Source organism: Diorhabda sublineata, chromosome 2, assembly GCF_026230105.1.
Source record: "Diorhabda sublineata isolate icDioSubl1.1 chromosome 2, icDioSubl1.1, whole genome shotgun sequence".
NCBI lineage: Eukaryota > Metazoa > Arthropoda > Insecta > Coleoptera > Chrysomelidae > Diorhabda > Diorhabda sublineata.
In genome coordinates this window covers 22,924,004-22,936,273 of record NC_079475.1, presented here as the reverse complement: position 1 = coordinate 22,936,273, position 12,270 = coordinate 22,924,004, and the positions used below count along the sequence as shown (strand labels likewise).

Sequence of the window (12,270 nt, the reverse complement as noted above, 5' to 3'; positions counted from 1 at the left end):
AAAGAGCACAGAATAGTTTGCTTCAAGACGTAAAATAGATTACAAATCTCAAGGTAACAAACCTTATGCAACATTAGTAAACTATTAATTACACTATATAGACTGAGATTGTATTTTATTCTAATTCATAATTTTCCACTTCATTTGGTATTTGGCATAATTCTTATTTCGAACAGGACGTTTTCTGATATGTTTCATAGTGGTCCGTAAATTTTCATGCTTCCATTGTAATCAACAAACATTTTATCAGTTTAGCTATTCATTTATCATTAAAAATGAGAATGATTATACAAGTTTCAATGCAAAATTTCTGGTGAAATTTATCAGAAACCCCTTTCAGGATCATTCTAAATTCAGCTAATCATATTTAGGATTTTCTACTACAATTTTCACAAAATATCCAGAAAATCACTTGGAAATTTCTCGAAATTGCTATCATTTTCCGACAGTTTTTTGGATTTTTTCGTAGAATATGTGCAAAACGCCTTATTTATATTGAAGTTAATGAAGCATCATTAAGCAAAGGCTTAAAACCAAGTATTCCAAGTATTGTCTTATATCCATTTCCATTCTTATCCTTTCCTCTACATTTTTCTTTCTCTGCATATTGTACTCGGTGCTATTCATTTTATTTGTTCTGGTTTCAAATCTTCAATATTCACTTTCCTCATTACATGTTGATTATAGTTTTTTGATATCTCCTCATTTCTAATCAAGCTGCTTTAGTACAATCAATTTTCCGGTAGATCTTATCCAACTTGTATATATTTTGATTTCGTAGTTGCTCACTCGATTTGGCATGCTATTTTTTTTTTGTTAAAATTTGTTTTATCATATCAAATTGTTGCATCATAACATGGATATCATCTTTTTCAAAACATAAGTTTTGGGCACGAGTATCATAACTCGCAAAGTATTTGTTGTTATTGATTAAATGAACTGAGAATGCAATTTCTGTGCAAATGTAAAGATTCAGAGTACCCTAATAAAATGATTTGAAGCAGTTTTCTTACTTTCGAATGTTCTTAAATGGAATAACCTCCTCTATTGTATCACGTAGAGAACACTGTACGGCGATAATTATTAATAAACGTAACTTTTTCTGTGCATGAATAATTTGGTTAGGCTTGTAATAATACAGTCGTAAAACAATAATAATGTTTCTATGAGCTTTTTCTCGTATTCATTGTTGCATTTTAACTTTCCTCTACATTTTTCTTTCTTTGCATATTGTACTCGGTGCTATTCATTTTATTTGTTCTGGTTTCAAATCTTCAATATTCACTTTCCTCATTACATGTTGATTATAGTTTTTTGATATCTCCTCATTTCTAATCAAGCTGCTTTAGTACAATCAATTTTCCGGTAGATCTTATCCAACTTGTATATATTTTGATTTCGTAGTTGCTCACTCGATTTGGCATGCTATTTTTTTTTTTTGTTAAAATTTGTTTATATCATATCAAATTGTTGCATCATAACATGGATATCATCTTTTTCAAAACATAAGTTTTGGGCACGAGTATCATAACTCGCAAAGTATTTGTTGTTATTGATTAAATGAACTGAGAATGCAATTTCTGTGCAAATGTAAAGATTCAGAGTACCCTAATAAAATGATTTGAAGCAGTTTTCTTACTTTCGAATGTTCTTAAATGGAATAACCTCCTCTATTGTATCACGTAGAGAACACTGTACGGCGATAATTATTAATAAACGTAACTTTTTCTGTGCATGAATAATTTGGTTAGGCTTGTAATAATACAGTCGTAAAACAATAATAATGTTTCTATGAGCTTTTTCTCGTATTCATTGTTGCATTTTAACTTTCCTCTACATTTTTCTTTCTCTGCATATTGTACTCGGTGCTATTCATTTTATTTATTCTGGTTTCAAATCTTCAATATTCACTTTCCTCATTACATGTTGATTATAGTTTTTTGATATCTCCTCATTTCTAATCAAGCTGCTTTAGTACAATCAATTTTCCGGTAGATCTTATCCAACTTGTATATATTTTGATTTCGTAGTTGCTCACTCGATTTGGCATGCTATTTTTTTTTTGTTAAAATTTGTTTATATCATATCAAATTGTTGCATCATAACATGGATATCATCTTTTTCAAAACATAAGTTTTGGGCACGAGTATCATAACTCGCAAAGTATTTGTTGTTATTGATTAAATGATTTACAAAACATCAAGTAATTAGCACAAATTTTCAATTTTAGAGAGAAAATATTTATATACTAAGTGTATCATGGTGTCTTCTATTTCAAGTCTATGTTGTTTCAAAGAGACATCCGATTGGAAATGTAGAGCCCAAATTTGGAAGTGAACATATACTTAAATAAATTGGAAATAACTATCAGTCAATTTGGTTTTATTTACTTTTCAAAATTTTAACTTCGAGTATTGCATTGTCTATTGTTATAATGAAAACAACTAACCCCATAAAATAAAAATGAAACATACTGATTTGTCAAATATATCTGGAATAAGCACTGATATAATTTCTTCGGCAATCGCCGGCTTCGTTTTGTTTGTTTGTTGCAGGAGTCGTCCTCTTCAGCAGCATAGTATACTTTGCAGAAGCTGGTACCGAACAGTCGTTCTTCAAATCGATACCGGATGCGTTTTGGTGGGCAGTCGTTACAATGACGACAGTCGGCTACGGCGATATGAGGTACAGTCTGATTTTAAACAGCTCTACTGACCTATCCTCCTCCTTGCAGGTGTCGTGCTGTTCTCTAGTGCTGTCTACTTCGCAGAAGCCGGTTCCGAGAATTCCTTCTTCAAGTCTATCCCAGACGCGTTCTGGTGGGCAGTGGTCACCATGACGACCGTGGGCTACGGCGACATGACGTATGATGTACAAACCTAATTCAAATTTAGTTGCCTTCCACCGTAGCTATACACCGCGACACCATATGACCACCTAGGTCAGGCTTGGAAGAATTCAGTTCGATTTTTTGGCTTCAGAGGATAAATCCGTATAAATTCATTTTCATGTGTTTCGTTCCTTCCATTTGTCATATCGACATTCGTGAATATTTCAATTATTCAAATCGTATCTATTTTGATTATGCGAAATGTAACTAATATGTAAATCACCTATTTTAATTAAGCCAAAATTTTCCTTTGATCAATTTATGAGCCCCATCAAATATTGGTTGCAAATTCAGAATAATTCAGATAAGAAAGTATAAATGAGAAATTGAATAAAAATATAAAGTTATATATACAGTTTCAATTTTCGGCGAGTCATCAAAGATGTGTGTGGCTTGGCATTTTGCTTGTCCAACACAACGTCTATTGGTGAATTCGGATGCATCTTTTAAGTTTCTTCCTAAATTCTGTTCAATTGTTGACAATATAGTCCTCAATCTACACACACACACACACACACACACACACACACACACACACACACACACACACACACACACACACACACACACACACACACACACACAACGTTTGTGTCACTTCACCACACGTCTATCACAGTAAAAAATTTTATATTCAATCCATTTTTCCGCATCCGTTCTTAGTCTATCCATTTAATTAAATTACGTGCACCAAAATATCTATTGTATATCCGCCTCTTATAAATGATTACAAACTGTTTAATGGTGACTATTGAGTGCATCATCGATATCTTGACAGCTCATCTGGCGTACTATCTAGATCAGTTTCACATTTGTGTTAGTTTTTCAGAAATCCCACTTATTTTAAAACATTCTAACTTTCAATAGAAATGTTGACTAACAAAACTTTCTACAAATAAATTCAATTCAAAATAGCATCTCTGAAATGTGCAACTTGATATGTACCCAAACATCGGGTTCATTTGTATATTCAGCCTCTTTAAACTACTAATGATTGTGTTTTTGCATTATAGCCTTTTCTATAGTCATGTAACGTATTTCTTTAGACATTTAACAGATTTTTTAACACAAGTTCTTCACAAGAATGTAACCTAAAATGCTAATTGTTGAACGTGCATAGAGCTGGCTCAATAGGACTAATGATTGTTGATATACCAATGCTAAAAAAATAGAAGAATTCTAGAGGTGAAATCGATGTTTTCAGACACAATTCTATGACGGTAGAATTCCAATTCAATTTTTTATCTTTCTTACAGACAATTCAATCAACTGAAACTAATTACACCTATTAAAAGTTCTACTAACAAAAGGATATTTTAATATCAATATTATTCTATGATAAACTGAACTTATTAGGAATAGAATAAAATTATGTAAAAAATTATTTAACGGGTTATAGAATTTGTTGGGATATATTTGAATTCGAAATACATTTCAATACAAAATTTGAGATGTAATGTAAAGTTTGTATCTATTTCGGCTTAACAATCCGCTACTACAGTGTCTATCAAATTGAAAGATCGAAAATATGGTTATATGTTTTAATGGTTGAATATTGATAATAGAATTCTTCCTAAGAAGAATCTGTTGCACTTGAAAAGCACTTAATTCTTATATGGAACAAAAGGCACCAACTTATTTTTATTTAAATAGGGATCATCACGTTTTAAAAACCTGCCAAACATTTCTTCAGTTATTCAAAAACTATAACTGCAAGAAACATTTGATTTGGGTCCCTAAATAGCATCTAAAACGGCCTTTATTTACGTTAATTTTTTTGACTTGTGTCAACCAAGTTTAAAGAGGTATGAAAACTTTATTTGGAAAAATATACGGTACCTAGTTACTATTAGAAGTTAAAATAACTGTTAGTCCGAAGAATATCGCTTATTGTAACATGTTCTCAAATAAGTTCCAATCCTCCATTTCATATACAGCTGAAAAAAAGCTTTTATTTATGCTGGATGTTTCTTATCAAAATAAAATCGCAAAATCAGAAACTCCTGACCGTACAAATATTACTAATGTATATACAGGTATATTCATACTAATGTATGTATATTCTAAAGCCGATATTGATGGGAAGAATGCCCAAGCCAAATTTATACTCACAGATCTAACATGCTTATATTCAGCTGAACTTATAGCTATTTTAAAAGCTTTAAGATATACGCAAATTCAAAATCAATCCCTCTGGATCCACCGGCTTTCATAACTGTTTTAAAAAACCTTAGAAGGAATATAGAATCCTCAATCAATTCTTATAAAAATAAAATCTGAATGAAACTCTTCAAATTTTAATATTCAGAGCCTCTGGTCATCATCTTACATAAATTATGGAGGCTAACAAGATCGTAGAATTGCAATTTAAAAAAACTGTACTATACGTTAAGTATATATTCGTATATTATCATCCCATTGGTAGATTGAGTGGATCGAATCCAAAATTAGTAGTAAAACACAGTGCTTCTTTGAAAATATCTTCGTATCCGTTGAATTCAATTGAAAGATAGATTCACAATTTAGATAATGTGTTATAATATTTGAAATCATTCAACACGTTATGAGATTTCTAAAATATATTATCTGTTAGCAAAACTAACGTTATACTAACTATAAACTACTCTATTTTATGGCTTAAAGATAGATTGTATTGTTCAACATCCCTGTACTTCTATGAACCCTTTTGTCAAAATACTCTTGGCTGTAATTACCCCTCCTGACCCTTAAAATCGTTTCCCACTCATGAATTTTTTGTTCTGAGAACAGTTGGAACTCAGACGTAGTTAAGTATGGCAAATAGGTTGGATGTTGTTGACATTTCGTGCTTTAGTTCCCTGATTATCGCGAAGGATTTTTAAACTGTATAAGAAGGTGCGTTGTCATGAAGAAAATGATATTTTTCTTGCGTTGATTAGAATGATACACAAGTAAAATACTGGAAGAATGTGACTTCTTTTTTTTTAAACGTTGAAACGTTGAAGTTGTATACAACTGCGTTTTGGTTCGTTTTTAACCAAGATCCTTTTAGAAGCTCAGGCTTCAGCCAAAATAGACCTTACCTCACTTAATGATATGACTAGGCCGTCTACAAAATCTCATTCCATTACAAAATCATATACTGTGCTTTTAATAAGGTTCTAAATACAGTAGTGCATCTTTCTACTAATCAAAATTGAAAGTGAATAATTTGAACAACCGTTCTTGAATTTCTTGTGTATTCTATTACGGTCCAAATTTATACAAAGCTGTGATATGTTAACTTTCGCCAAATACGAGTAGTTTACCGATATATATCAAACTTAATACTTTTTAGTACAGTCGTAAAACCGCATTGACAAGACCAAATAGACGAATCTCATACCGTTTATATTTCTTATTGAATGGCAAAACTTATTAGACAAGATATGAGTATTGACATTAATCCCAATTAATTCCGAGAATAGAAGAATGAAAGTTGTCTGGTTGTGATTTTTTAATTGCTATTGAAGTACAATAGCGCAGAAATTTCCAAACACATATTTGGGGGAAACGAATAAGAGTTGCCAACATATCTGAAGTACAAATTCAACCTAAACAACTATTGTTGTTATAGAGAGTTATTTAATCCTGCTTGGTTTTATCAGTACTGTTGTCAAAGACCAAACCTCAACATCTTAGTCTAAATAACTGAACTGAGAATGCAATTTCTGTGCAAATGTGAAGATTCAGAGTACCCTAATAAAATGATTGGAAGCAGTTTTCTTACTTTCGAATGTTCTTAAATGGAATAACCTCCTCTATTGTATCACGTAGAGAACACTGTACGGCGATAATTATTAATAAACGTAACTTTTTCTGTGCATGAATAATTTGGTTAGGCTTGTAATAATACAGTCGTAAAACAATAATAATGTTTCTATGAGCTTTTTCTCGTATTCATTGTTGCATTTTAACTTTTCCGGGGTTTAAAGTAGGAATAAGTTCGCTCTGATGGCTATGGAAGAAAGTATTGTAAGATTTCTGTGTAAAAACCCATTGTTACTTCCTATATGACTTATTAGTGCGGTCATTCATCTGTAGGTGCTTAAACACAATATGAATATGGAAATGAAAAGCTACAGTGACATTTTTTTCTAAATAGAAAGTATGTACTGTTCGTTTTGAATTGATTTGAATAGGTTTTCATCCTCGTTAGTGTGTCTGATATACACAATGTGCCTTTGATATACAATTATATAAATAGACACACCTGTCATACTTTTTACAAGGACTTAGATGTAAAAATGTCTTCCTTAAATATTAAGATTCATTAAAAGTATTGGTTTCATGTTCCATTTTATTATAAAGCACATTTCTATATATTTTTCTCGCTATTATTATAGGTATTTTCTTTTTTTTTCGCAATGGAAAATGAAGCAATCATTATATTCAATATTCAAACAAAACTTAAACTGTTCACTGGAAAAAAAACATAAACAAATATCAAAATACGAACTTATATCGTAGTTGGAAATCCGTTGCTTCCACCCCACAAAACGGAACTCGAATTTTAGTTTAAGTTAATCTATTTATTACATTTTTATGCAAAAAACTACTAAGAAGTCGATTAGTGCCTTTTTAATAACATCATTGCATGTTCTGTAAACTTTTATTTTGGATGTGAACACCCATGGAGTAATGCATCGGTGTTCAACTTTGACAAAAAAATCTTCTAGTGTTACCATTTCAAGTATCTTCTTTGATCTTTATCGAAAATTGGAGATTTTGTGACAATTTGTGCATCTATTGCAATTGACCATACCAAAAGGTTGAATGTAGTGTCGTATGACCACATAAGAGAATTAATATTGAATAGTTTTCCAACAAATCACAATAATTTAGACTGTTATGGATACAACACACAAATATTGATGTAGAACACGCCCATTATTTGGCATTTTGATTGATTAATAACAAGTATACACAACAAGGTAACTGAATGAGTGGTTTTAAAATTGATAAATTAATTTTTATAGTCTGAACCTACAACATTTTTGCAAGAAAAGCTTTTTTTTATTGATAAAAATTATGGTTGGATGATGTCCAATTGTTTTGATGATTATTGATGATTATTATTGCATTTATGAACAACATTAGTTCCGATGGGATATTTTATCAAAAAAAAAAAATATATATATATATATCAAAATGCGCAGTTCTAGAGACAAATTTTATTCGGATTTATTCCTCTATTCTTCGACGCCTGTACCTTCCAGAAAATTCTTTGCTCCGAGGACGCGTCCGGTTTATTTAGACTACAAAAATCCAGTTCCCAAAAACCTACTTTTGATGTCGTGATGCTCTAAATGTGTGGCTCCAAGAGTTCCTTGGTTAATATAATTTTTATTTGGAAAGGTTGAGCAAACAAATGTAAATAAAATGAATATCGCTTATTTGCGAGAGTCAGTGGTGGTTTTAGAACTAAAACATAGGGAATATTGGAATTGATCTTTAGATTAACAAATTTTTAAAATGAAGACTATCAATTTTTCAAGATGCTATGAAGGATAGTTAACACAAAAACCTAGTAAGGTAAGTATTTACTTGAGTAAATTCAATATCTCTATCTTATCCAGATACTGCGTTGACTTTCTGACTTGATTAAGATGCAGATAATCAATTGATAATAATTTTCTATAGAAGCTAATGATATATTTTTCCATACGGCAAACCTGCTGCTTCATTATTCATTTTAAATTCATTTTAAATCTTTGCATTTTTCACGAAATTTTTTTTAAAATACAATAACTATTGTTCGCAATTTTCCAATTGAATGTAAAATTTTTCTACATCTACAAAATTCTCAATATAGAATATTGATAAGGTGTTACTTAATCTTGTTTTATTGATATATATTCTCTTAAATATCTGCTTCTGTAGCTATCGATTTTCAGCTGCCTTGCTCATGAATGATTTCAGGTATAATCGATTATTTTGTTTCGGTCTTACTTGGTTCATCTCATTTCTAATAGATTATCTCAATTTTAATTTCTAGTTTAACCTCATCTTTTTTTTAATCCTCAATTTTTGTTCCGGTATCCTAAAAATTGCATCCACGATACTTCTACTGATATTTTTTATCCTCCAAAGAGGTTATCTCATTCTTCTTTCCATTGTAAATCCATTGTAAATAAAAATACAAAAAGTGTTGTGAAGCAATGAAATATTTTCTGGCATGGAGAACTGAGACATGAAGAATTCACACTTTTCATAGTTTAGTGAGGTGGAAATTCAAGCAGCCGCAAATATGCTTTATAACATCGGTTTGAAATATCTAAAATCAGAAATAAATTTTCTTGAATTCAATCCAGTATTTTCGATTCAAAGGGCTTCTTGATTAAGGTATATAAAATATATTGAGCATACAAATTTTAACTCATCCAAATATATATATATATATATATATATATATATATATATATATATATATATATATATATATATATATATATATATATATATATATATATATGTTTATATGGCTTTTCAATCATTATTTCAGCTTTAATTGTATCTCCTTTCAATTCGCTTTTTAAAACCACGCTCTGCTTCAACAAAAACACGTTATTCAACAAATACGTTGGAAATACCTACAATATTTGTATAAGTTTAAATTTTTCTATTGATTTTTTCAAATTTGCCAACCTTTTTAACAAAAAATATACTAAATCAAGAACTCCAAACTTGCTCTCGATGTTGTTGCTTTCTTGATTGATTATGTTGGAAATCTGGACCAAAGAATTTTCTATGATGCCGATTGATATGTTTGATCGTTTTTTCTACGTACACGTAACCAGGACATGTTTTGCAACTAAAACTGTGGTACCAGATAACACTTAACGAAAATTCCTAAATGCACCAAATTTTAGTTCTAGTGGATGATAAAGATAACGTTGTTGGAGATTGTAATTAATCAATTTTCATAGATTAAGCTCACTTTCATTTTTGCCTAAAGTGTAAAATATGGTGAATAGTAAAAAATTTTTGAAACAACCATTGGTAAGGTTTCTATTATTTTCAATCAATTTATGATGAAAATAATAATACTGCAGATCTCGAAAACGTCTTTTCAAAATAAAGCCGTAATGATGGGAATATATTCATTTTCTATGTAATAATTAATACGGAGGCAAACAAACAGATTTTTAAGCTAAAGTAAAGTCTTAGAACAAAAAAACTATGCGAATTCTATTATATTGGAATGCTTCTGATTTTATATAGATCTCCAATAATTATCTTTGTAATCTTAAAAAAATTTAAAACAAATTCTCTGTTTGCAAAGAATGAGGTTTCTCCAAATAAAATGTTTTTTTCCGTGATAATTTCTTACATAATAATTTTGTTAGCTAATCAATAAATGTGTAACTGTTACTTCACTTGAAATCTAATTCTGTAACTTCAGTATCAAATAAAAAATCCAATAATATTTTTCTGGATAACTTTATATATAGAGTTGGCATTGAGATTAGTGCACTGCCAAAATTCTAGATTGGCATCTGACTGGTAGTCTAATTTATAATTTAAATATGGAACATTAATCTCATTCATCTGTTCAAAATATCATTTTATCGATATTTGCAAACAAGTTTATGATACCTAATAAATACTGAATCATATTTTATTTTGTACATTTCACTAATATACCATCACATCTTTTTCTTGATATTTAATCAGTCTTTGTTTAAAATCCTGTAGTACATATCGCCTTATTTTTAACCAGTGTATTTTTTAAACTCTAAAACATGGTCGAAGAAAGGTTAAGTTGTGACGTGCTAAGGAATATCTATAAATAAGCTTATCATCAAACGATGTAGTCCTAAGCGTATAATGTGTTCACACACATTGTCCAGAACTTCAAATATTTTGACGTTCTCGTTGTTTTCACGTTTTTGTAACATGCAGCTTCATAGACTCATAATATAGCATTCTATTGTTAGTGACATATTCCTATTAGAGGATACTGAATTGCGAGAAATGCTTAATGTTCTAGGAGTTTTTCTGGAAAACTGAGAAAAAAATCTTGTCTTTAAACGCCCTATTTTATGATATTATTTTGACTTGATTTCTATAAAATGGTATTGATGTATTATTTGTACATTGTAGATTGTTTGGGGAGTCGTTTTGGATTTTCACTCTTCGCCTATACCTAGAAGATATGTTGTACAAGACTCTACATCTCATTGTTCTGCTTCCAAAATACGTAGACTCCTCCCAAGGGAGGCTATTTTTCTAGGGTCTTTGTGACCCTCTTCCCAAGGTGTTAGTTCTACTTCTTCAAGCCTTTTAATGAAATGGGCAGGACAACCGCAAAGTTGTCACCCTTTGTCATGGATATCAGAGAGAATGTGACTATGCTTTTTAGAGAAATTCCTATCCTAACACTCCTGACCACATTTATTTATTGCTAACAACTCTAACTGAAAAATGGTAATCTCAATAAACCCGATCCAGCTCATTGCGCTAGCTTCGAACCCTCTGAGTATGAGAGAGATACCCATATTAACCCATTATTGGCGTTCGAATGGGATATATGTCTATCATACTGGGCATTTGGTATATTAGTTTGCCACTACTTTCTATTTTTATCAGTTTTATAAATCTTAGGTGATCTGTCAGATTTCCTGGCTAACATTTTTCTGTCTGGATAGCCTCTGGGCACCGCTAAATGCCTCTGATTTTCACTATAAGGTGAAGGGGAGGTAGGCTTAGCAGCGTTTGTAAGACTGTAGTGGGGCAGGTTGTAACTGTCCCTGTTATACCGAGACAGATAAGCTGTTGAATATTGTTCAGTTTTATCTGAGTTGTTTCTTGTTCTGTTCTCGAGTACCAAACAAGCGCTGCGTCTGTGATCTGATGAGGGTACCATGTATAGTTGATTGTTCCAAGTAAGTGTTTTATCCAAGATGACTCCTAGATATTGTAAGTCATTGGAAAATATCAGTTTAGTTCCCTTAAGGATAGGTGTATGTATATTTGTCTTCTTACTCCTTGTAAATGGGACTAGTTTTGTTTTATTGGGATTTATCTTGCTCTTCATATTACTAGACACACTATATAATATATATTTATATATTTTACTAGTACTTGAAGTTATATAGAGACTATATGGTAGAATTCTGTGTAATAATATCTGTAGCTATTAAAAATGGAATGAACTGTTGTAAATGTTAGAAGTAGCCAACCGAATCTTCTTTGCAAACAAAAATTTGATTTCACTATATAGATTGCTAGAAACAATTACACACTCCAATTAGATACCAAACAGCACATTTTTGGAATGAATGAAGAAAAATATTGTCATAAAAAATTAGCAAATTATAACGCGTACATATTTCCTCCTTTATTCGTAATTTCAATAG

At 30.8% G+C, this 12,270-nt stretch overlaps 1 protein-coding gene across 5 annotated transcripts in view; it reads left to right on the top strand.

Moving 5' to 3' along the window:
• LOC130440435 (potassium voltage-gated channel protein Shaker) overlaps positions 1-12,270 on the top strand; it is a 246,648-nt gene that overhangs the window by 195,751 nt on the left and 38,627 nt on the right. For 3 of the 5 annotated variants that reach the window (XM_056773561.1, XM_056773562.1, XM_056773564.1), the window contains one exon: positions 2,735-2,864. In XM_056773561.1, the coding sequence (XP_056629539.1) occupies positions 2,735-2,864 (130 nt within the window). Of the gene's footprint in view, positions 1-2,555; positions 2,686-2,734; positions 2,865-12,270 lie in introns of all 5 variants that reach the window. The other 2 variants (XM_056773563.1, XM_056773565.1) reach the window with 1 other exon arrangement.